The 27,912-nt window shown below is 37.6% G+C and overlaps 1 protein-coding gene across 1 annotated transcript in view; it reads right to left on the bottom strand.

Annotated features, from left to right (window-relative positions):
* Positions 1-27,912, bottom strand: part of unc79 (UNC-79 domain-containing protein) — a 1,277,183-nt gene that overhangs the window by 1,003,491 nt on the left and 245,780 nt on the right. Inside the window, exon 10 of the mRNA XM_090395893.1 lies at positions 3,827-3,891. Within this exon, the coding sequence (XP_090252019.1) occupies positions 3,827-3,891 (65 nt within the window). The remainder of the gene's footprint in view (positions 1-3,826; positions 3,892-27,912) is intronic.

Genomic DNA, 27,912 nt, shown 5'->3' with positions numbered 1-27,912 from the left:
TTTAAGAGAAACGTTTATCACATTTCACCTACAATAATAATTTTCACTTACTTTATTTCTATTAATATGCTCATGTTAACAACAATCAATTACATTTTAATAAGTCTTTGAAAGTTTCATGTCTTCTTGCCTGTTTCATTCCTGGAAATAATTCAGTGATATGGTATATCAGTGGATTGAGAAGACATGCAATTTACAGACAAAATATACTAGTGGTGGTGGATTGCACATTTATAAAAACTGAATGTGGGAATTAGAGGAATATCTCTACTGAGTGTTCCAAGTAGGATTCGTGCAAGCCTACTCTGAGAAGAGGTTAAGAAAATTTGGAAGGGAAAGTTGAAGAAGAACAAATATTAAATGAATGTAACTGAAATCAGAAAAGAAAAGTAAAGTAAAGTAAAAGAGATGGTAACAATGGTAGAAGAAAATGATTTGCCTAGCAATAAATACAGTATGAAGAGGATATGAAATATCCTCTTTCATGCTGCATTATGGACTGATTTTGAAGAATGGCTTTCTATAAAACAGCTGACCTGCACTTAAATGCCTTTAGTATCAGAAGTTTGGAGAAATTATTTATTATTATTATTATTTCCTGACACCTCCAAGGAGTCCAAAGAGTCACCGAGGGAGGGCACCTACTATACAACTCTCTGTCTCCATCAACTACATCAATGCCATCTACTTCTCATCACTACCACTATTTTGTAAACTGCAAGTGTCTTGAAGGCCAATTTGTCTGTATGGGAGATGAAAAATCTGAGTTTCCAGGAGAAAAAACTCTGCTACCTCTGCATGAGATCAGCTAACTCAGCTTCAATTGAAAAAACTCATATAAAGATTTGTCCCGTAATGATGAATTGATAATAAATTTAGTTTAATCCTTTATCCAAGTGTGAGCAAACAAAGTTTGTGCCTGAAAATATCTTCAGGACTGGGGAAAGGTAGTATAACACTGGGCAACTCGTAGCAAAGGTGGACCAAGCTAACATCACTCCTATCTCAGTATCTACCATAATGCAAAACACATCTCCTTGCGGATATGTATAATGTTATGCATTAAGGGAAGGGCCACTACCCAGACTAGTTTCGACCTTTATTGAGGTCTCTTCAGTGGGAGTAGGTCCAGAAGTGGAGATACCAGGCAGAAGCAATGGTGTGGTCATTTTCAATGATGAATCGAATTTGGCCTTTTCCAATTGAAGGGTGCAACATACTGTTGTTCTTCCAATTACACTACAGAGGCTCTATTGGTATGAGAAACTTTATTGGTATGAGACCTAATGTGGAGAGTTAGGGAACTAGACTATGATGGGAGGAATGGTGAAAATCTACACTGGTTTCCATACATTAAAGAACAAAGAGGAAAGTTGCAAAATAATTCAAAAACTGGATGATGAATTTTTATGCAATTGATGAAACAAAAATTATACATTAATAGTATAATTCAGTAAGAAATATGTACATGAAGACAATAATCAAAAACAAGAAGTCAAAATAACATGGGTCAAAGTGCCTCAGTAACAAATGTGGTCACACCTCACTGCAATACAGCACTCACAATGATGTTTCATACCGTTAAAAATGGTGTCCAGGAGCTCAGTTAATAACTATTGCTCCCATCAAGGTTTTGGGGTGAGACGTTGAGAGCAGAAACAACTACCTAGAGCACCCCAGACATACTCAATAGGATTAAGGTGAACAGACCTGGCTGACCAGTCCATATGTACAATAGTCTCTTCAAGATATTAGTCGACAAGATTAGCTCAATGAGGATGAGCATTATCATTTTGTAGGATAAATGTCTCTCCTATCGCATCCACATACAGATGAACACAGAGGTCCAGGACCTCATCTTTGTAAGTTGCAGCATTCATGGTTTCGCTAGGAAGTACACAGAGGTCAGTGCATCAACTCAATGAGATGCCTTCCTAAACTATTACAGTTCTCTCCACTATAAGTGTGCTTTTCATGGATATAAGACATGTTTTCATCCTTCTTATATCCATGAAAAGCACACTGATAGTGGAGAGAACTGTGATAGTTTGGGAAGGCATCTCGTTGAGTTGATGCACTGACCTTTATGTTCTCCTCAACGTGATACCAAGAATGCTCTAATCTGAGGAGAACCAGGGATGCATTATCATCCCCTCTTTTCACAGAGCTTCTTCATACACATGCCATTCCTCTATTTTATTTTTCCTGCTAGACACATGAAAAGCTTAGTGCATGACTCAAATCTTTTTTTAACTATCATAAAAAAAAAGATTGCATTAACTGGAAATTTGCATCACATAAGGTAAAAATTAAAAAATAAAAAATGTAATATAATTTTTTCAAATCATAGTAATTGAAAAATGCTTTAATCAAACTCATATGAAGCCTGGCTGTATTAATTTCGAATAAGAGAAGGGCTGGCTGACACATCAAAATATGGTGTACAGGAGATGTGAGTCTGCAATATATAAAGTGACCAGTGGTGTACCACAGAGATCAATCCTTGGTCCATTCTTATTCAATCTTTATATTAATGATATTGGGAAGGATTTGACAGGAGACATACTGCTATTTCCTGATGATGATGCAAAGATAGGTAGGATAATCAGCAATGTGACTGACATTGCTGATTGAATAAGATGCAGTTTTTTCTAACAGAGGCTATATTGCATAATTCAGAAAGCCTGGTCAGAGGATCAAATTCCAGATGACTGGAGTAAAGCTCTCATAGTACTCATCTATAAAAAGGGAAATAAAAATGGGTTTCAGAATTACAGAAGAATTTCCCTATTGAGTGTTCCTGGTAAGATATATAGGTATACTTAAGAAAAAGGTAAGAAAATTTGTGGCAGGAATGCTTGAAGAAGAACAAGCTGGGTTAAGGCCAAATTGAGGTGAGGATCAGATTTTCACTTTAAGGCAAATAGTTGAGAAATCATAAATATATTTCATGAAGATTTCAACTTTTGAGAGGAAAATCCTTAGAAAAATATCTGGACCAGTGAATGATAACAGTCTCTGGAGAATCATATACAACCATGAGTTATATCAACTTTTAAAGAACTCACAATATCGAGTGTAATCAAGTTCAAAAAGTTGCAGTGAGCAGGACGTGTTTTTTTTTTTTTTTTGTATTGAAAATGGCAGGATTCTTATGAAGACAATAAAAGTAAAATTATTGGTAAAAAAACCAAAAGGAAAACCTAGAACAAGATGGATAGTCACCATTAGACAACACAGCAAAATCATATTATAATGTCCAGTTTTGAAGAAATAATATTATTCAGAAATAACAGTTTTGAACAGACAGATTTGGAAGCAAGAACTCCAGGAGGCCAAGGCTCAATTTGAACTGCAGAGCCATAAGTAGAAGTAGTAGTTCTCACACTAATCTTTCCAATACCTTAACCACAAATTCTTATATAATTTATAGCCACAGCCTTATCACCACCATTATGGATTGAAGCAATTTTACCTTCTTTCCACTTGCCTGGGAGGACTGCTGTTGTAAAATTCATTAAACATGCATCGTCATGCTACTCCTAACTCCCTCTAACATTCCATAAAGTGGTGATATCCCATAAAATCCTGCTATTCCTGTTCATAATTCATACCATCAACTTTAATCCTGAGGGTCATCCCCATGAAGTATTTCCCAATGACTACAAACTCCAACTCTTCAAGAAAAATGTCAAAAGATTACTTTGTTATCGACCACATCCCATCATTTATTTGACACAGGCCTTATTACAGCCTTTCATGTAAAAAAGTGATAAAAAAAATTTAAATAAAGCACTCAGTTCATACAATGAAACAAATAACTCACCTTCACTGCTTCGTTATTACTGACACTTGAGCAGTTCTCCCGCTGACATAATAAAGCTTTCCATCCTACAAAAAAAAGGGAAAGTATATATATATATATATATATATATATATACACACATACACACACACACACACACACACAGTTTAGGCTTGGACAAGCCTGAAATCGCTCCTGCTTTTACCTTGATTTTGTGCGATATCAAACAGAAAAACTGGATGAATCTGATATCAACTGATAGCTTGTACAGTGCTCTAACAGTGAGTAATTTACTCTAGTTTTCATAGTTCTAAGCATGTATGAGTGAATTTTATTCTATCTTTATGGATTGAATACCACTGGTCAGATTGTATCTACTGTTCAGCTACCCTCTCAAAGACAACAACCCGCTCATAATAGGATTACGTGTGTAGAGGCTTAAGTGCTGTGAGGACATCATGTTGGAGGCTTAATGGATTTTTTACAACACTCAAAAGGAATTAAAATAGAATTTAATACTTCCTATATTTCGTCCTAGTCACTAGGACAACTACGGGGATTACAAAAACAATTAATATAACATAAACACAAATACCAAACAATACTAAGCCCAACTACGTGGGTGACACTAAAGTCCTATCTAGGTAGAGCGCCCTCTAAGGGCAGTAGTAGGTGGCCTGGAATGTAAGGTGGGAACTCTGGTGATGAGTGTTTCCCAAATCTTCGGAAGCTTAATGCAACCGTATTTATTGAGACTTGGTTGGTTTTTGAGAGCTGCTGCTGCTTCTAAGAAAAGTCTCTCTTTCTTGAATTTGCTGTGGTGGAGCATGGTGGTTTTCTTCCATGATACCCTGTGGGTGGTGTCCAAAACATGGTCAGCCAAGCCTGAATGGTCATAGTTGTGTTTGAAGATGTAAGACTTGTGTTCCTCTAGGCGGATGGATGCTGATCTGCCTGTCTGTCCAAAGTACGCCAGCTTACAGGAACAGGGTACTTTGTAAACTCCAGGCAGAGAGAGAGGAGGGAGCTGATCTTTCGTAGAACGGATAAGGGTAGCAAGTTTGTGGTGGGGCTTATATGCTGTGTGTAGGTTGTACTGTTTTAGTATCTTGGCTATTTTTATGGATGTGCCACGGATGTAGGGTATGGTGATGCCATTTTTAAAATCTTGTTGACGAGAAGGACGGGGAATGGGGGAGGAGTTGATTATTTTTTTGATACTGTGTTCACTGTAGCCATTGGAGAGGAAAGTGCTGTGTATGTGGTTAAGCTCAGTAGTGATGGCGGTTCCACTGGAACAAAGATTGTGGAAGAGTTTTAATAATGCCATATTGTTGAGAGGGGTGGTGGTGGGAGAGTTTGTGAATGTATCTGCCTGTGTGTGTGGATTTTCTGTATACGGTGAAGGTAAGTGTATCATTAGGCAGGCGTGTGACTAAGGTGTCTAGGAAGGGTAAACAATTGTTCTTTTCCTTTTCCATAGTGAACTGGATTCTTGGATGTAGACTATTGAGATGACTGAGGAAGGAGTCTAATGTGTCTGGGACATTAGGCCAAATAGAGAACACATCATCTACATATCTTAGCCAGATAGAAGGTTTGAGTGGGGCTGAGTCTATGGCTAGGAAGTACATAATATGTTACATTAATTGTTTTTGTAATCCCCGTAGATGTCCTAGTGACTAGGATGAAATATAGGAAGTATTAAATTCTATTTTAATTCTTTTTGAGTGTTGTAAAAAATCCATTAAGCCTCCAACATGACATAATAGGATTAGATACTACAGCAAGGGCTAGCACCCCCCCCCTCCCAAATTCTACCACTAGGAGGTACAAAGGTCACAAGAAACAACCATCTGAAGCCTAATTCAGTGGAGTGTCACTTCTAGAAACAAACAGGAAAATTGTAAGTACATTTTTCTTAAATTCTGTACCTTAGAAAACTTAGCAATTCAGTAGGAAGATATAATACTACAACTTTGAGTAATATTAAGATGGCAGCTTCTAAATCACTTAGGAAATTGAAACAACGTAGATCGAATATAAATTAAATAATACTTTAATAGATATTTCGGCAATGTCACATTGCCATTTTCTAAAGGAACTTACAAAAAGGCAGGTGCACACAGGCACTAACAATACAGTAACTGAGCATGAAGATATGAAGCTATCATTCTCCTAGAAGTCCTGATGGTGCCCTCTGGCGGGCTAAGTAGGCGTTCTTGGCCGTTGGGCTGAAGGTCTGCTGATGTATGCCTCCCAAATTTGGGGCAGTCGCATACAACCAAATTTGTTGAGGTTTGGAGAGTTTCTTAGGGCAGAGGCAGATTCCATAAATAATCTTTCGAATTTATATTTGCTCCGGTGTATTATTGTTGCTTTCTTCCACCGTATTCTGTGGCGAGTATCCAGAGCATGGTCTGCAAGACCAGAATGGCTATACTTGTAAAACCGGATGTAGTCCTTGTGTTCAGAAATTCTGATATTCGCTGTCCTGCCTGTTTGGCCAAAGTACGACAGTTAACAACTGCAAGGGACCTGGTATACACCAGGTAGGTCTAGGGGAAGTGGTTGGTCTTTGGTAGAGCGGATAAGGGATGCCAATTTTCTGTAAGGCCTGTAACAGGAGGGGAGGTCATGTTTTTTTAGAATTTTGGTAATTTTTTCCGAGGTGCCTCGGATGTAGGGAATGGTGATGGATTTAGAGTAATCTTTTTTGTGGAGGGGGGGAGGAGGGGGCTGTGGTTTGTAGGTTTTAATATTTTTTGGATTTTTTTTGGGGGGGGGGGTAGCCATTGGCTGAGAAAGTGTTGAGGAAGTGATTTAGTTCAGTGTTAAGGGCTATGTCGTTAGAACAGATTAGTTTAGCCCTGTTGTATAGTGTTTTTACCACTCCATATTGTTGTGAGGGGGGGGGGAATTGTTGATGGATGTATCTGCCTGTATGGGTGGATTTTCTGTAAACTGAGAAAACCAAAGTTCCATCAGGCTGGCGGGTGACTAGTGTGTCTAGGAAAGGGAGGCAGTTGTTTTCCTCTTTTTCCAGGGTGAACTTGATTCTGGCATGTTGGTTGTTTAAGTGTGTAAGGAAGGAGAGGAGTGTTTCAGAGCCATGTGGCCAAATAGCGAACACATCATCAACGTAGCGAAGCCATATGGTTGGTTTTTGTGGGGCAGAGGCTAAGGCTTTTTCCTCAAAGGTCTCCATAAAGAAATTGGCCAAGGGTGGTGAGAGTGGTGAGCCCATGGCTGTCCCCTCTATTTGTTTGTAGAATTTTCCCTGCCAAACGAAATAGCCTGAGTTCATTGTGAACTGAAATAGGGCTGAGATATCGGGGGAAAATTTAGCTTGGATTAGCTCTAAAGTTTCCTTGAGTGGGACATTTGTGAATAAGGAGGAGACGTCGAAGCTGACCATTATGTCAGTATGTTGGAGTGTAAGGTTTTCTATGCTGGCTTTGAAGGGCTGAGATTTTTTATGTGTGATGGTGTGTTGCCAGTATAGTGTGTGAGCTCTTTGGCCAAATGTTTAGCTAATTTGTATGTGGGGGAATCAATGCCATCCGCTATGGGGCGTAATGGCACATTTTCTTTATGTATTTTTGGGAGTCCATAAATACGGGGGGGGGGGGGTATAGAGTTAAACGGTTTTAATCTGTTGGTAACTTCTACAGGCCAAGAAGTGACTTTCTTAAGGAGGCTGTGAAGTTTTCTAATTTGTGAGTTGGTGGGATTGTAATTGATAGGGAGGTAAGTAGCCCGATCTAATAGAAGAGCATTCAGCTTACCTTTGTAGTCCTTTTGGTTAAGTACTACAGTTGCATTTCCTTTATCCGCTTTGGTGATAACTAATTCTTTATTATTTCTCAATTCCTGTAGGGTTTTAAATTCCTTGTTGGATATATTGGTTTTGGGTGGTTTTGCTATGTAAAGGACACAAGCTACATCCAGTCTTACACTGTTGGCGATTTCATGTGGAAGGTGGTGGATTCCTCTTTCAATCTGGATCATAATATCCTCACTTGGTATTTTTTTGGGAGCAATGCCGAAGTTGTGGCCACGTGAAATCACGTTGAGAGCTTCAGGCTTCAGAGTGCCTGAAGAAAGGTTGATTACGGTGTTGGTAGCAAGTTTTGGATTGACGGTAGAATTCTTTTTTAATTTATCGAATTTCTTCATCTGTCGGCCTCGTATCTTTTCAAACTCTTTGTCTGCGGCGGTACACGAGATGACATGTAAAATTTTTTTGGGAGCCATTGCTCCCAAAAAAATACCAAGTGAGGATATTATGATCCAGATTGAAAGAGGAATCCGCCACCTTACACATCAAATCGCCAACAGTGTAAGACTGGATGTAGCTTGTGTCCTTTCCATAGCAAAACCACCCAAAACCAATATATCCAACAAGGAATTTAAAGCCCTACAGGAATTGAGAAATAATAAAGAATTAGTTATCACCAAAGCGGATATAGGAAATGCAACTGTAGTACTTAACCAAAAGGACTACAAAGGTAAGTTGAATGCTCTTCTATTAGATCGGGCTACTTACCTCCCTATCAATTACAATTCCACCAACTCACAAATTAGAAAACTTCACAGCCTCCTTAAGAAAGTCACTTCTTGGCCTGTAGAAGTTACCAACAGATTAAAACCGTTTAACTCTATACCCCCCCCGTATTTACGGACTCCCAAAAATACATAAAGAAAATGTGCCATTACGTCCCATAGTGGATGGCATTGATTCCCCCACATACAAATTAGCTAAACATTTGGCCAAAGAGCTCACACACTATACTGGCAACACTCCATCACACATAAAAAACTCAGCCCACTTCAAAGCCAGCATAGAAAACCTTACACTCCAACACACTGACATAATGGTCAGCTTCGACGTCTCCTCCTTATTCACAAATGTCCCACTCAAGGAAACTTTAGAGCTAATCCAAGCTAAATTATCCCCCGATATCTCAGCCCTATTTCAGTTCACAATGAACTCAGGCTATTTCGTTTGGCAGGGAAAATTCTACAAACAAATAGAGGGGACAGCCATGGGGTCACCATTCTCCCCACCCTTGGCCAATTTCTTTATGGAGACCTTTGAGGAAAAAGCCTTAGCCTCTGCCCCACAAAAACCAACCATATGGCTTCGCTACGTTGATGATGTGTTCGCTATTTGGCCACATGGCTCTGAAACACTGCTCTCCTTCCTTACACACTTAAACAACCAACACGCCAGAATCAAGTTCACCCTGGAAAAAGAGGAAAACAACTGCCTCCCTTTCCTAGACACACTAGTCACCCGCCAGCCTGATGGAACTTTGGTTTTCTCAGTTTACAGAAAACCCACCCATACAGGCAGATATATCCACCAACAATCCCCCCCCCCTCACAACAATATGGAGTGGTAAAAACACTATACAACAGGGCTAAACTAATCTGTTCTAACGACATAGCCCTTAACACTGAACTAAATCACATCCTCAACACTTTCTCAGCCAATGGCTACCCCCCCCCCAAAAAAATCCAAAAAATATTAAAACCTACAAATCACAGCCCCCTCCCCCCCCCTCCCCACAAAAAAGATTACTCTAAATCCATCACCATTCCCTACATCCGAGGCACCTCAGAAAAAATTACCAAAATTCTAAAAAAACATGACCTCACCTCCTGTTACAGGCCTTACAGAAAATTGGCATCCCTTATCCGCTCTACCAAAGACCAACCACTTCCCCTAGACCTACCTGGTGTATACCAGGTCCCTTGCAGTTGTTAACTGTCGTACTTTGGCCAAACAGGCAGGACAACGAATATCAGAATTTCTGAACACAAGGACTACATCCGGTTTTACAAGTATAGCCATTCTGGTCTTGCAGACCATGCTCTGGATACTCGCCACAGAATACGGTGGAAGAAAGCAACAATAATACACCGGAGCAAATATAAATTCGAAAGATTATTTATGGAATCAGCCTCTGCCCTAAGAAACTCTCCAAACCTCAACAAATTTGGTTGTATGCGACTGCCCCAAATTTGGGAGGCATACATCAGCAGACCTTCAGCCCAATGGCCAAGAACGCCTACTTAGCCCACCAGAGGGCACCATCAGGACTTCTAGGAGAATGATAGCTTCATATCTTCATGCTCAGTTACTGTATTGTTAGTGCCTGTGTGCACCTGCCTTTTTGTAAGTTCCTTTAGAAAATGCAATGTGACATTGCCGAAATATCGGAAATATCTATTAAAGTATTATTTAATTTATATTCGGATCTACGTTGTTTCAATTCCCTAAGTGATTTAGAAATGCATAACCAACATATAAGCCTGTCTACGAGAATTAAGATGGCAGCACGGGAAGAATTACAGTTAGAAAAGCCCTCGATTTGTTGCATAACGTTGCCAAAGTAAGCAGTAATTTAAGAAACAATTTAAAAAAGGACATAACTGCAGTGAGCAAACTAACAAAGGCATTCAATAAAATAAAAAATGAAACTAAACTATCAACAGAACTACAGACTACTACAACCAACCAGGAATAGAGGAATTGGCTAACTTAGCTCAGCCTACTCAGCTATACTCGCATGTTGTTAAAAACAATGCTAAAAACAAAGACAAACCTGAAAACAATTTTTGCTATAAATTAATAGTGAAACTGATAGCTCAGCTAAACAGCGAATACACCAAAAATATCATAAAAGAAAAAACAGACTCAAGAAAAATGAAAATCTGAATCACAAACATGAAAAGAATAGATAACGGAGGAGTTTTAATTGAATCCAAAAAAAAGATCGACATATACTTACATAACGGAATCTTTAAGGAATGCAAAAATATGTTAGTAGCAAATCCCAGTAAGAAACATTTTCCAAGGCTAATCATATATGACATTCCCAGTGAAATTGATACGAAACGAAACGAATGAAATTGACTCAATCCACATGCAGAATGAAGAACTATTGAATGGCGATATAAAGATGACACAGAAATTCATCATGAAAAATTTAAAAAAAAAACAAACAAGAGAAAGTTGATTATAGAAGTCGATCCAACGGTGAAGACCAAATTGTTGAGAACTGGTGTTAAAATATTGTGGAGAATTTGCTACTGTGCAGACCATGTAAGCATTATGAGGTGCTTAAACTGCAATAAATTCCACCATGATACACGAGACTGCAGGAGATAAACCAGATGTCCATTCTGCTCTAAAGAACATAAGTTCAGCAAGTGACCACAAAATAAGTCTCAGATGAACTGCATAAATTGCCAAAATCACAACAAGCATGCCAAAACCAAAAACGACTGCAAACACATGGCACTAAGCAAAGACTGTCCGACATACAACTACTATAGACAGCTCAAAATTTCCTGGCATGCCTTCAAATAAATCTCTTCAACTCTCTATAAAGGTTGTAAATAAACAGAACTCATAAATAGAATAAAATATAGGATTAGCATTAATACAAGAACCCTACAACATCAACAACAAAATACGCAGGTTTTCAAGTAATTATAAAATATTTTTCAAAAAATCAGAAAGAAAGAGCTGCAATACTCGTAGTCAACCCTGAAGTCAAGGCAATATTAATTTCTCAGCACAAAGAAATTAACAAAGACTCGGTTCTTATCGAAATTATGTACCTCAGAATTAAAACTTTTGCTGCAAATATGTATCTAAACTATCACGTTGACATAAAATACGACTTACAAAAAATGGACAACATAGATAGCAATGCCCATTCAGTTTTATGTTTAACAAAAGCACAAACAATAGAGGTAAAAATTTGGAAGAGTTCATAGCATCAAACTTCCTACATACTAAATGATGACAGTAACAGTCCATCATTTGAAAATACCAGAGGAAGCAGCTTCATTGATCTGACAATAGCAAACAATGCTATTTTACTCCAGGTTTCTGAATGGAAATGAGAAGAAGAAGAAAGCTGTTCTGACCATCTCATATTAAGTCTCAATATCAGTAACAAAAATTTAAACAGAATACAAAACACAAACCATAGCATTAACATCAAGTAAACCAATAAAACCAACCTAGATATATTTGTAAAAGCATTAAAAAGAGAATTTTCACACCTAATCTCAGATCACTTTAATGCGAACAGTGAACAACAGCTCAGCTTAGATGAAAAACTAGCCATCCAGGCTCCAGTACAAGCTGATACAGATCTCCTTGCTTCTGCACTTTCATCAACATCTGAAAAATTCCAGTGACCAAAAACTCAGAACAACCAAGAAGCTAAACATTGATGGAAGAAAATCAGTACCTTGGTGGAAAGACAAACCAATAGTTCTAAGAAAACGTGTTAACGCACTCAGATGACTACACCAAAGAACACACAATAACCAAGATTTAAGAAAGAGAGTGTAGAACACAGAACTACTATAAAGCCAAACACAGCTACCAGTCCAAAATTACAAATGCGAAAACAGAATCATGGAAAAAATTCTGTACTGTTTCAACCATATCAAATCCTTGGAATTGCATATCTAAATTAGCAGCAAGCAAGAATAAGACAACAGACAGCACCTCCACTAAAAACTTAGCAGAAACTGCAGCTATTATGATAAAGAAGTTTATTCCTGATGACGATAAATCAACATTTGAAGAAATCTGCAAAACTTACAGACGAAGAATGAAAACAGACAGACATTATTTGCAATTAATGAAATTGAGTCAGTATTAAGATCAACAGATCCAAAAAAAAAAAAACTCCAAGAGAAGACGGAATAATCAGCAATATACTCCAAAGAGTGTTTGCCTAATTCCCCAAATTCATAACAATAGTTTACAACAAATGACTAAAAGCGATTTTCTTTAGTATGGAAACACTCTAAAATTATACCAATAATCAAACCAGGAAAAGAAACATCCAATGAAATTAGCAAATATAGACCAATCAGACTCATAAACGTTGCTGGTAAGGTCTAACAGATAAGCTTAGGTGTTGATGGTTATTCATGACTTATTTTTCACGGTATTAACAACACCACAAACACTTTTATCAACAAAGATGTTTTATTAGCACTTATATTTCGCTGATTTTCAACTCAGCATCATCAGAGCACTACTCACATATAAACGTGACAGTGAGTGAGTGAAACAATATAATTGCAAAAGACAAAAGATTTAAAGTCCTATTTTTGGCGCCCTCTAATGGAAAAAAAAAAAAAAAAACTCTCAGTTATCCAGGAGTTTTTCTTAGGATAACCGTCTCCCAAATTTTTGGCAAATTAATGCAACCATATTTGTTAAGGTTGGGAGAATTCTTCAAAGCCATTGCTGACTCAAAAAATAATCTTTCAGATCTATAATGACTCCTAAATAGCACATTCGTTTTCCTCCATCTAATCCTGTGTGAAGGAGTGTCCAAAGCGTGGTCTGCCAGTCCCGACTTGCTATAGTAATAGTAGCGAATGTATCTTTCATGTTCTTCCAGGCAGATGTTCACTGATCTTCCTGTTTGCCCATAATAGGCCAAGTCACAGTCACATGGAACTTCATACACTCCTGGGTGTGCTAAAGGGTGAAGTTTATCCTTAGGCGAGCGGATCAGAGTTGCCAGCTTGACATGAGGTTTGAAGGTGGTGCGAAGGCCATGTTTCAACAATACTTTGGCTATTTTTTCCGATGTACCTCTGATATAGGGAATAGAAATGGTCATGTTGTATTCTTGTGTATTAGGGGAGGGCAGAGTAATGGGCCTATGTAGTATTTTATCTATTTTGTAGGGATTGTAGCCGTTGGCTAAGAACGTATGGCGCAGGTACTGGAGTTCAGTGGTAAGAGCTGTATCGTTAGAACAAATGGCTCTGGTTCTGTGTGTAAGTGTTTTTAAAATGCCGTACTGTTGGACTGGATGATGATGTGATTGTTTATGTAGGTATCTTCCGGTGTGTGTAGGCTTTCTGTAAATAGAAAAAGATAGTGATCCATCTGAAAGGCGGGTGACTAATGTGTCAAGAAATGGTAAACAGTCTTTTGATTATTTTTCTACTGTGAAGTGAATTTTTCACATCATCATCCAGTCCAACAGTACGGCATTTTAAAAACACTTACACACAGAGCCAGAGCCATTTGTTCTAACGATACAGCTCTGACCACTGAACTTCAGTACCTGCGTCATATGTTCTTAGCCAACGGCTACAATCCCTACAAAATAGATAAAATACTACATAGGCCCATTACTCTGCCCTCCCCTAATACACAAGAATACGACATGACCATTTCTATTCCCTATATCAGAGGTACATCGGAAAAAATAGCCAAAGTATTGTTGAAACATGGCCTTCGCACCACCTTCAAACCTCATGTCAAGCTGGCAACTCTGATCCGCTCGCCTAAGGATAAACTTCACCCTTTAGCACACCCAGGAGTGTATGAAGTTCCATGTGACCGTGACTTGGCCTATTATGGGCAAACAGGAAGATCAGTGAACATCCACCTGGAAGAACATGAAAGATACATTCGCTACTATTACTATGGCAAGTCGGGACTGGCAGACCACGCTTTGGACACTCCTTCACACAGGATTAGATGGAGGAAAACGAATATGCTATTTAGGAGTCGTTATAGATCTGAAAGATTATTTTTTGAGTCAGCAATGGCTTTGAAGAATTCTCCCAACCTTAACAAATATGGTTGCATTAATTTGCCAAAAATTTGGGAGACGGTTATCCTAAGAAAAACTCCTGGATAACTGCGAGTTTTTTTTTTTTTTTTTTTCGTTAGAGGGCGCCAAAAATAGGACTGTAGATCTTTTGTCTTTTGCAATTATATTGTTTCACTCACTCACTGTCATGTTTACATGTGTGTTGTGCTCTGATGATGCTGAGTTGAAAATCTGCGAAATATAAACGTTAATAAAACATCTTTGTTGATAAAAGTGTTTGTGGTGTTGTTAATACCATGAAAAATAAGTCATGAGTTGCTGGTAAGGTGCTAGAAAAACTTCTGATAAACTGAATAATGCACTATGTCTACTCAAGAAACCTATTAAGCAGCAATCAGTATGCATTCAGACCTCAATCAAGCACAGCAGATGCAATTATGGAGGTTAAAGAGTTCACAGAAGACAGTCTACAGCAATAAAAAGACATATTACTGATCTAACTCTAAGTACAAGGAGCCTTCAATGCTGTGTGATGGCCAGTCATAATCAATCAATTAAGAGATTTAAAATGTCCAAAAAACTTACTCAATCTTACAAAAAATTATTTTACAGACAGCAAAGCAACCATGACATTAAAAACCACAGTTGTAAAGAAAGAAGTTAAATGAGGCTGCCTGCAAGGCTCCTGCAATATCCAGTACGACTCATTATTAAGACTTCCTTTCACTACTGAAACAAAAGTAATAGCATTCGCCAATGATGTGATGAAAATGCAGGGACACGACGGCTTACAATTAGAAGTAACGGCCAACGAACAACTCAAGAGGTAGTCAGTGAGCTAAAATACCTAGGAGTAATAATACATGAAAAATTTACCTTCCATAAGCACATCTCATATGTTGCCAAAAAAAGCTTACTAATAATAAACCTAACAAAGTCGGCAAGCATTAAGTGAGGATTAGGCCAATGAGCACTAAATATATACTGGAGCTATACTACCACTGATATCTTATGCTGCACCTGTCTGGAAATATTAAAATCAAAGAAAAACCGACAAAAGCTAAACAGAGTTCAATGCCTTATAGCCATACATATAATTAAAGGATACAGGATAATATCTTTCGAGGCAGCTTGCATTATTGCAGTTCTAACACTGATCTGCCTGAAAATACAAGAATTATCTTATATATGAAGTTGCTTCCAGAAGATATAATGAAAATTACAACATCAATCCGAATTGCTACGAATGCCCACATCACCACAGTAGTTGGCCTTACCCAGCAAAGAGAATATATATTAAGGAGAAGGAAAGTTCCGAAAGTGATGATTTCCAAATTTACACTGATGGAAGCAAAACCGAAGTGAACATCAGTTATTCTTTCACTGCATATCACAGACAGTCCACTATACAAGAACGCTTCTCTAGACTGCATCCTCTCTGTTCCAACAACCAAGCAAAACAACTAGCTATAGTTCATTTGGTTCATTCACTTACATATCTCTAGGAATTAGAACTGAACACCTCTCATCAAAAGACAGCAATAATTTACAGTGACAGTAGAAGCACTATAGACAGCATAAAAAGTCAGAATAACCATATAGCATTAATAGAATAGACACAAAATCTGGTTTGGAATCTCACTATCACAACGGGAAATCAAGTTCTGTTAGGTGAATGTGCATACTAGGGTAGCAGGAAATGAGTGAGCGGATCAGATGGCTAAAGCAGTAGCTAAAAACACATTAAAGCATACTTGAAATCTGCTATAAAAATACTTGCAGAAGAAAGAAGCCTAAACTTGTGGGAAGAAGAATGGAAAACATCAAAAAACAGATCAACAACAAAAAAAGTACTTGCCAAGTATCAGAAGCAGACTTCAGCTTCTTCAAAAATATAAATATTAATCAACACTTGTAAGCTACATGTAATATAAGCATTGGCATTAATCCAGGTTTAATCATGCTACTAACGGACATGGAAAACTAAGACACTACTTACAGATTCCATATCCTGGAATCGTCATCATCATGCATTTGTAGTCCACACCTTCAATAGACTGTTGACCACATACTTTACAACTGTCAGCTACTGGACTCCATCCGGATGCCCCTAACATAGGCTTGCAAGATGTCCTGTATATACGGGACTGTCCCATATTTTACATTGAATTTTGCTATCCTGTATTGTACTTGTAGGGACAGCCTAATGTCCCATAATTTAATGAAAAGATAAAATTATAAATATTATGTTAAGTAATTAGAGTATTAGGAACAAGAAGAAAGAATTTTTGGACTTGGTTTGCACCTCCAGACCACAGGTTATTGGCATTAGTGAAACATGGCTGGCTGAAGATGATATAGCTAGTGGGATTGAATGTGAGGGGCATAGTGTGTTCAGGAATCAAAGGGAGAATAAAATGGGGGGGGGAGGAGTATTATTGATGATAGCTGATGAGCTGCAGCCAAGGAGAATAGAAGTTGAATTAAAGGATAGAGAAAAGAGCACATTTGAGGCCATTTGGTGTGAGATTGAGGCTAGCAGAACAAAATATACAATTGGGTGCTGCTATAGACCAGATGATGGAAAAGATGGTGGAGATAGTATGCATAAGCAAATAGAAGAAGGAGAGTAATTATTATGAGAGATTTCAACTATGGTAACATTGATTGGAAAGAGGAGAGAACACATGGGAGGAAGGAATTGGATTTTATGTGGTTATTCAGGGATAACTATCTGCAACATGTAATGGAAAATACTAGAGGTCAGAGAGTGCTTGACCTAGTAATTACATCTGAGGAATTTGGCTATAACGAATATGACCACGTTGCCACCAATTTGTGAGAATGATCATAGGGTCTTGACTTGGGAAGTGGCTAAAGGTGTGGAATTTACAATTAAGACAGGGTACATGTGGAATTATCAGGCTGGTAATTATGACAAGCTTAGGAGTTTGATTGGTTCAGTCCAATGGCATGTAAAACTGCAAGGGTTGGATGTTGATAGTCCATGGGAGGCAGTTAAGAAGTGTTTGCAGGAGGCAATGGCTGACTGTATACCTAGAGTCCGAATAATATATCAAGTAGGGATTAAATGGATGAATAACACCATTAAGACTGAGCTGCAAAAAAGAGAAACAACTGTGGAGGGAGAAAGGTGACCTGCAGGCACATGAATGGCATAAAGCCCAGACAAAATGAGTAACAAGTGTGATAAGAAAAGCAAAAGTGGATTATGAAAGAACATTAGCCATGCAGGCTAAAAAGAATCCCAAACAGTTTTTTCGATATGCTGCAAGTAAAAGAAAAAATGTATATGGCAAAATGATTTTAAAGAATGCCGATGGTAGGGAGGTAACCAAATCAGTTGATATAGTAGAACTATTGAGTGGGCACTTTGTAAGAGCATATCATCCTGGTGGTGACATTGCAGAAATGGAAGAACCAACAGCTCATATGGAATTGTGGTGAATGAAGTGGAGGTGAACAGTCTATTACAAAAGCTCAATGTCAATTCATCTGTGGGATTGGATGGTATACCAGCTCGTGTCGTACAAGAAGCGGCTAAAGAATTGTCAGTGCCTTTGACCATTTTGTTTAATTTGAGTCTCGGGTCTGGGTTAGTTCCAAGGTGGTGGAAAGAGGGGAAAATAGTTCCACTGCATAAGGGAGGTTCCAAGGCTGCTGTTCAAAATTACCGGCTGATCAGCATATCAGGAATTGTTGTCAAGGTCTTGGAGAAAATAGTCAAGAAAAAAATACAGGATTGGATAGATGAAAATTGGATACTATATGGGAGACAACACGGTTTTGTGAAGGGTAGATCATGCCTCAGTAACTTGCTCACGTTTTATAACACAGTGACTACTGACCTGGATAAGGGAAATGGGTTTACGGTGATTCTACTGGACCTTGCTAAGGCCTTTGACAGGATACCACATGGAATTCTAATCAGTAAACTGCAGTATATAGGGATGGATATAGAGTTGGTGAGATGGACAGGAGGGTGGTTGAAGGAGAGATATCAGAGAGTGGTTTATTCAGGAGTAGAGTCCAAAAGACGACCTGTGACCAGTGGTGTGCCATAGGGTTCTGTTCTTGGACCACTACTTTTCAATTTGTTCATTAACGATATATAGAAAGGATCTGAAAGGAAGTGTTCACTTGTTTGCTGATGATGCAAAGTTGGGTAGAGCAATTGTGAGTGAACAGGATGTCAAAATTTTGCAAGGTGATTTGGATAGCTTGGAGGACTGGGCTAAGGAAAATGGATGTCAATTTAAAGTAGCAAAGTGTAAGGTTATGCATTTTGGAGTGAAAAGATTAGTAGCAGTATATCACATTGGTGGAACCATACTCCAGGAGATTGAAGAGGCTAGGGATTTGGGAGTGTTGGTGGATAGGGAGGTGAAGTTTAGGGGAGCACATTGCAAAAGTGGCTAAATCAGCTCATCAAATCACTTGGTTGCTGAAAAATACTTGAACAAGCAGAGACAAACAGGTTATTGTTCCTCTGTATCAAGCCTTGATAAGACCTCATCTAGACTACTGTGCCCAGATATGGGTGCCGGGGTTTCTTCTTGATGGGAAGGAGGTGGAGAGGATCCAGAGACGAGTGCCCAAGATAATAGCAGGACTATGGAATGAATCTTACGAGAACACGTTGAAGATTTGTGGGCTGCAGAAATTGGTTGATAAGCAAAAAAGGGGTGATATGATTGAGACATTCAAATTACTGAAGGGTTTCTATAAGATTAATTCAGAAGATATTTTTGAGAATAGGACTGGTAGTGGGAGGACTAGGGGCCATCCATGGAAGCTTGGTAAGCGTGTGGTTAGCAAGGGTGTTAGAGCTAGGTTTTTTACTTGGAGAGCGGTAAATGAGTGGCATAAGCTGCCAGAGTCTGTTGTGGGTGCCATGACTGTAAATAAGTTCAAGGTGAAGTATGATAGATACTGTGTGAATGTCGAATAGTTGTTCTTTACATGATGTTGAGCCTCCCTCAATGAGTCTAAGGACTCCTTGGAGCTGCCCGTAATAATAATAATAATAATTATGATTTTCAATATTCTTTTTGAATAATCCAACTTAAATTGATTTGTAAACCATAAAAACTGACAATTCGAGGAAATTAATTGTGTTTACAGTACAGTGCCAGCATGGCAGCGACAGTCCCTTTCATTGGTCGCTTTTTATGTAGTAGAAGCATTTTATTTATAACTAGGGGGCTACTCTGCCCAACTCCCCATGTTCCGGACTGGTAGGCCAGTTCTCCTTGAATTCTGATGACTCGAAAGGGGGGTTCCGACCCCACTTTCGAACCCGCAGCCTTTCTGCTAGAGAGCAAATAGACTAACCACTGAGCCAACAAGGCTGGCATTATTTTAATTAAAAAAAACATGTTTCAACCTAATTAAATAGAATTTCTGGACAAACTAATAGATAAACAGTAAAGACTACAAAAGGTGACAATAACTATACAGTTATACAAGAGACTGATGTTTTTTAAGAATATTTCTAATTGTGCATTGTATACACACATTTTATATTCAGCACGTTGTACGCGTTTACACATTGGTTACACCATTTGGCTAACAATGACTAGGACATATTCATTCCAAAAAGTTGACACTTTGTTTATATTTAGATGTTTTGAATCTAATGCAATTTCCAAGGATTTTCAAATTTTTCTCTCAGTTATGTCATAGCAGCACGGTAATAGTTCAGATTTATCCCGTAAAACTGAATGTCTCATCACCAAGCATTTTGTGTGTTGGCTGAAGAGCATACATATAATGTTAAAGCTGAGGCCTCACACTCTGGTATTCAATATATCAGATGTGTTCTTCAATGCATTGCTCAATAGATTTTACTGTCTGTCCATAGTAAGATGGCCTGCATTTACACCATAGCCAATACCAATCTGGATATTTAAGTGGACTATGTTGAGGTTTTAAGGATCAGAATAATGACCTCTTCTTGATTAAAGGGGATGAATACTGTTTTGATTTTATGTATTTTAATTATCTTTGCAGTTTTATGGAAATAGAGCTAATGAAAATATGATGAAGCCTATGTTTTCCTCTTCATTAGAAATATATCTCTAATCTCATGTTGGTTAAGTAACCCAGAGATAATGAACCATATTATCTCTAGTTACTTGTAGCTATTTGAATGGAAATTTTTTTTTTAAATGTTGGAGTTCTTGAACTAGTACATCCTTGTCAGTGATGAGCTGATGCACTCTTGCTCCTAGTGTAAAAATAATACCCAATTTTTGAGGTCTAAAATGATTGGAAGAGGATTGTAGACATCTTTCACAGGGGAGGTTAAGAGGGGACAATGATAGGTATAGAAGCAGTGACATTTTTATGCTCTATACTAATGCCAGGAGTATCCGAAATAAAGGAGATGAATTGCTGGCGCTGATAGCATCAACCTGGCCAAAGATTATTGGGATCTCTGAGACGTGGTTGACAGAGGATGATATAATAACCGGAATTGAAGTGGCAGAGTAGGAAAGGAAAAAGTGGTGGTGGTGGTGGAGTACTGCTTATGATAAGTGATGACTTATGTCCTCTTTGAGTAGAGGCTTTGGAAGGCAGTGACACAAATGGTGTGAGGTAGAAGTGGAAGTGGACAAGACAGGATATTTAGTGGGTTGTTTCTATAAACCAGGGAGCAGAGGGTGGCGACCAGGAGATGTTTAGGCAGTTGAGCTTGGCAAATGCAAGAAGAATGATGGCTATAGGAGATTTTAATTACAGCAGTATAAGCTGGGAAGAGGAAAATGCAAGTAGTAAGAAGGGGATAGAATTTCTGGAATTCTTGAGGGACAAATGTCTTCGGCAGCATGTAATAGAGGGAACAAAAGGTTCAAGAGTTTTGGATTTGGTTATAGCATCAGAAGAGCTGATAATAAGTGAGATGACATCTCTCCCACCACTTGGAGAGAGTGACCATGTGGTTTTGACTTGGAAGATGAACAGACATGCAGGTGTATCGAAGAAAAGGGAATGTATATGGAATTATAAGGCAGGTGATTATAGTAGTCTTAGGTATCAACTAGGGGCAGTTCCATGGAGTGCAGAATTGGAAGGCCAGGATATCATTAGTGCTTGGGAAATTATGAAAGAATATTTGTTAATAGTAATAGTAAGCTGTATTCCACGGGGTGAAGAAGCGGACACAATTTGGTGTAAAGTGGATGACAAACGATATCAAACAGGAACTGCAGTTAAAAAAAGAGATTATGGAAGATATACAGGGAGAGGGGTGTAGGACAGATACACGAAGAATATAAGACGCAGGGCAGGAGAGTGACCAGAATGGTGAGGAAGGCAAAACTGGAATATGAGAAGAGATTGGCACTAAGATCCAAAGAAAATCCTAGCGAAGTTTTTAGCTATGTAGCCAGTAGGCAGAGAAACAATTGTGGAAGAATGACACTGCAGGATAAAAATGGGAATAGAGTGACTGATGCAGAGGACATAGTGGAGTTGTTCATTGAGCACTTTATTGGATTATTTCATCCTGGAGGAGGTTTTAATACCAAAGGGATAGGGCTTGATCAGGGTTTAGAGGTGCAAGAGGAGAGCGTATTCCAAATATTGAGTACTCTGGATACGAGTAAAGCTGTTGGACGGGATGGTATTTCACCACGGGTTTTGAGAGAATGTGCTAAAATACTGACAGCTGCTTTGACCTGGCTTTTCCATGAAAGTCTGGCAATGGGAAAGGTGCCCAGGGAATGGAAGGAAGGTAAGATAGTGCTGCTGCATAAGGGCAGTAGCAGACTAGAAGTGTCTAATAATAGGCCTGTTTGTGTGTCATCAGTAGTTGTTAAGGTCTTGGAGAAATTAGTGAGTGAGACTATATATATACAGCATTGATCAGATGAGGGTAATGTTATCTGTGAGAATCAACACGGATTTGTTAAGGGGCACTCTTGCTTTAGTAATATGATTGCCTTTTATAATAAAGTGACAAGAGCAGTTGATGAGGGAAAGGCATATACTGCCATTTTTTTGGATTTTGCAAAGGCATTTGACAGGGTGCCACATGATAAGCTGATATTTAAGTTGCAGCACATGGGTTTAAATGTCGGGTTAGTCAAATGGATTCGGGATTGGCTGACTGATAGGTCTCAGAGAGTTGTGTGTGGTAGGGCAATATCAAGGAAGCGGAAGGTTACAAGTGGGGTTCCAAGGTCAGTACTAGAACCTGTATTGTTCAACCTTTATATCAATGATATTGTCAATGGATTGCAAGGGGACATTCAGTTGTTTGTAGATGATGTGAAGCTGGGAAGGGTTATCAGTAATAGTGCAGATGTGGCAGCCGTGCAAGAGGATTTGAATAAACTAGACAGATGGGCAAATGAATTGGGGTTGTCGGTTCAATGCAGCAAAATGTAAAGTTTTCAGGTTTGGGATCTGTCGATGGGAGGATGCATACTCAATTGGAGGAGTGATACTGGAGGAGGTAGGGGAGACAAGAGATCTGGGGGTGATGACTGATAAAAAACTGAAATTCAGGGAGCATATTGCAGAGGTGGTGAGGGTAACTCAGAGGATTGCTACAATACTGAGAAGGACGCTGACCTGGAGAGATAAAAGAGTTATCATTCCATTGTATAAGACTGATCAGACCACACTTAGACTATTGTTCTCAGATTTGGTCTGCAGGATTTGAAGGGGATAAATTGACTGTGGAAAGGGTACAGAAGCGGATAACGGAGATGGTTTCAGGATTGTACAATATGAGTTATGAGGATCGACTGAGGGAATATGGACTGCAGAGTTTGGTGGATAGAAGAAGGAGAGGTGATATGATTGAGACTCTTAAACTATTGAGAGACTTACAGGGTAGACATTGGAGAGTTCTTTCACTTGGTGGAATGGTGGGAAGGAACGATGACAAGGGACCATCCCTGGAAGTTACAAAAGGAGGCTGTGCACAAGAAGGTGAGGAATGGTTTCTTTGCGTGGAGGGTGGTTGAACCTTGGAATGCATTGCCTGAGAGAGACTGGTCAGAGCTGGAACGGTCAATAGGTTCAAGGAGTGGTATGATAAACTTTGTTTCTTAAAACCGACCTCCCACGATGAGTCTTTTGACTCCATGGAGGCCTGGATAATAATAATAGTAGTAGTATGTAGGCTTTCAAAATATAGGCTTTTAATTTACCCGATTCCTTGGTTACTGAAAGATCCAGAAATGAGAGTGAACCATTTGATTCTAATTCATAAGTGAATTTCATGTTAGGATTTTGATGATTAAGGTACTCATCATCATCATCATCATACGTATCAAGGATTTAGGCCTAGTATGGCCTGTTCCGGCCTTAGAAGTCATTGTTGAATCGTTTAAGAGGACGTCCTGGTTTTCTTTTTCCTAATGGCTTGTACTTTAAGGCTTGTTTTGGTAATCTTTCTGTTTTCATTCTTTGAACGTGTTCCACCCATTTATGTTTGTATTTTTTAACTTTTTCAATTACTGGTTCTTGGTTTAATTCTTTCATAATATCTTCGTTTCTTTTGTGATCAAATAGGGTATACTTTGCAGTTTTTCTCATAAACTTCATTTCTGCTGTTGTTAATCTTTGTCTTTTTGTTTTATTGTCCAGATTTCGCTTCCATACATTAAGACCGGTAGGGCTAATGTATTGTATACTTTTAGCCTGGTTAGTTTTTGAACTAGGTTTGGTTTAAATATAGAGTTAATTACTCCTGTTATTTTTAAATATTTTGCAATTTTTATGTTTATATCTTTTTCATTTTCATAAGTGATCATACATCCTAGGTAATTAAATGAATTCACCTGTTCTAAGATCTTGTTATCTAATACTATTTTAGTTCTTGCTGGATCTTGTCCTTTAAAGGCCATAGTTTTTGATTTTTCCGTTGATATTATCATACCATAATCATTGGATATCTCATTTAGATTTAAAATAGCTTTCTGTAAGTTATCTTCAGAATTTGTAATTATTATTTGGTCATCTGCAAAGAGGAGAGTGTTTAAGTTAACTGTAGGTGAAAGTTTAATTCCTTGATGTAAATTTTTACTCCATTTTATTATTATTTCATTTAAGTAGATATTAAAAAGAGTTGCTGAGAGGGGACATCCCTGTCGGACCCCTTGGTTTATCTCTCTTGTATATGATAGCTCATGATTTAATCTTATTTGTATTTGATTATTTTCATATATACTTGTGATAGCTTTTAGGATATTATTTGGTATTTGTCTTTCTTTTAATATGTTAAATAATATGTTTCTTTTAACTTTGTCAAATGCTTTTTCAAAGTCAATAAATGCAATATGTGTTTCTAAATTATATTCTCTTCTTTTCTCTATTATTAATTTTAGGCAGAAGGCTGGGTCTATACATGATCGTCCTTTTCTAAATCCATTTTGTACCTCTAGAATAAAGTTTTCGGAATATTTCATTAGTTTGTTATTTAAGATTCTGCTGTATATTTTGTAACATGAATTTAGTATACTGATACCTCTATAGTTTTTAGGGTCATCTCTATTACCTTTCTTAAAGATAGGAATCACAATTGCTTTTCTCCATTCTATTGGGGGGATACCAGTTGAGTAAATTTTATTTAAAAATAATAAGATTCTTCCTTTGAATCTTGTTCCTGCGTATTTATATAGTTCTGAACCTAGCTTATCTTCTCCAGGTGATTTTCTGTTTCTTGTTTCTTTCAGGCTGATTTCTAATTCTTCTTCAGTTATTTCCTTTTCATTTTCGTTAATTGTTTGCCAGTTGTCTTTTTTAAAATATTTGTCTGTCCACAGTTCTGTGTAGTAATTTAGAAATTCTTCTAATTTCAATTCAGTGTTTAATTTTGTTTTCTTTGGTATCTGCATTTAGGTGTTTCGAAATCTTATATACATTGGGTCTTATTTTATATAAATCATGTTCTAAATTAGAAACAAATTTATTCCATGATTCTCTATGTCTTTTTCTGACTTCTCTTTTAGCTATGGCTCTTATTCTTTTATATTCTATTTCATCTTCTAATCTTTTACTGCTTAACCATTTGTGATAGGCTTCTTTTTTCTTTTTGATTATTTCTTTGATTGTATCATCCCAGATCTTCAGTTTTTTTTCTTTTATTGAATTTTTTGGTCTTTCCTAAGCTTTCATTTGCTGCTGCATTTAGTATCGTTTTTATATTAAGCCATTCTATTTCTATTTCTTCATTTTGTTTTATTTTATCTAGATACTGGTTAATTCTTTGTTCATATAGCCATTGTACATTTGTGTCATTCAATAGTCTAGTTTTATAAACGAATGTTTCAAATTTTCTTTCTGTTCATGTTACTTGTAGCCATTTAGGTGGTAATTATTATTATTATTATTATTAAACAAGACCTCATGGAGTCAAAGACTCATCTAGGAGGTCCTTTTATCTTACACACACATCTCGTCATACCGTGTCTTAAACACATTCAAACTACTTGCAGACACCACGCTCTCAGGCAAGGCATTCCAATCACTCACAACTCTGCACGAAAAAAACCTGCCTCTCACTCCCTTACTCACACCCTCCTTATACAGTTTCCAGGGATGACCTCTGGTTCTCCCCTGATCTCCCACTATTCTCTGTAGAACTTCTCCACCATTGATCCTATAACAACCCCTTACCAACTTGTAGGTCTCTATCATATCTCCCCTCTTCCTTCTCTCCACGAGACTCTGCAAATTACATCTTTTCAATCTTTCCTCATACTCAACATTCCAGAGGTCAGAAACTACCTTAGTCAGTCGCCTTTGGACCCTTTCCAACATCTCTTCATCCTTCTGAAAACCCGGTGACCAAATCTGGGCACAATAGTCCAAGTGTGGCCTAATCAAAGCCTTATACATTGGAACAAGTATCTCTCTACTTCTACATGTCAGTGTCCTCCGCATCATTCCCAGAAGTCTTTGTGTTGTCTTCACAATTTTGGCGATGTGTCCCCTAAATTTTAGATCCTTATCCACTATCACCCCCAGATCTCTTATTTCCTCTACTTCCAACAATATATTCTCACCAAGCATAAATTCTGCATCCCATAATCTTAATTTTATGTTAACAAGGAAGTGGTCACTGCTTATTTCATATCCTCTGTGAACTCTAACATCTAGTGAAAATTTTGATGTCTTTTCATTTAATATGAAGTAATCTAATATTGATTTTCATCCTCTTGCTGCCCAAGTATATTTATGTATGTCTTTATGTTTATAGAAGGAATTCATTATTTTTAGGTTATTATAAACTACGAAGTCAATCAATTTTTTACCATTTCTGTTTAGAGTGTATTCTCCATGTATTCCTATATTATTATTAATTTTTGTGTTTCCAATTCTTGCATTTAAGTCTCCTGCTAAAATTATGTAATCATTTTTATTTATTTTATTATATATGTTTTGTAGCTGATTATAAAAATCAATATTATCCTGTTCTCTTCCTTCTTCTGGGGCATATAAACCAAATTAAGGTACTCGTGAAAAAAAAAAGTGGATGTTAAGGTAGACAAGAGTTCCAGACTTAAAATATATTGTCAATATACCTTTTCCATGGACCATTCTTCTAGCACCCCCCCCTTCCAATGTTTCCATAAAGATTTGCTAAAACTTGCAAAAGCGGACTGTCCATGGCTAGACCAGAGTTATTTGAAAACAGATAGACCAGAGTTCTGTTTGTATAATGTATTTTTATATTTGAAAACGGATAGACCAGAATTCTGTTTGTATAATGTATTTTTATATTTGAAAACGGATAGACCAGAGTTCTGTTTGTATAATGTATTTTTATATTTGAAAGCGGATAGACCAGAGTTCTGTTTGTATAATGTATTTTTATATTTGAAAGCGGATAGACCAGAGTTCTGTTTGTATAATGTATTTTTATATTTGAAAATGGATAGACCAGAGTTCTGTTTGTATAATATATTTTTATATTTGAAATATAAGGAGTACCTTCTTTGAGAATTTATCTTGTAGCAGTACAAGGAGATCCTCAGTAGGAAAGTTCAGATTTACTATATCAAAGCTTACTAAAATGTCATGTTTGTCACAGATAATGTTGCTGATGCTCTAAACAAAATGCTCAAAAAAAAAAAAATTTTTAACAAAGGATGGTGAGTGTCCTGTCAGGCCCTTAAATAGTTTAGCTAAACATCTACCAAGAATATGTCAGGGAATCTATCCCTTCTACTATTAGGAATCCTTGGAAATGGTATTAGATCCAAAATATCTAGATATAAACCCAAGTATCAACTTGTCGGAATACATCCTAGTCATCATTAGCAAAATGCATATATGTAAACACGCACATGCTGAACAATACAACGCACAATTAGAAATATTTTTAAAAAACATCAGTCTCTTGTACAACTACATAGTGGTTGTTACCTTTGTTAGTCTTTACTGTTTGTCTACTACAGCCAATGTAATTAGGATTTCTTCAGGTGTAATTGTTAATAACTAATA

Source organism: Typopeltis vanoorti, chromosome 1, assembly GCF_054136105.1.
Source record: "Typopeltis vanoorti isolate ZY-2024b chromosome 1, IOZ_Tvanoo_1.0, whole genome shotgun sequence".
Lineage (NCBI taxonomy): Eukaryota > Metazoa > Arthropoda > Arachnida > Uropygi > Thelyphonidae > Typopeltis > Typopeltis vanoorti.
The sequence above is the reverse complement of the archived record's forward strand: the minus strand, read 5'-3'. Positions and strand labels throughout refer to the sequence as shown.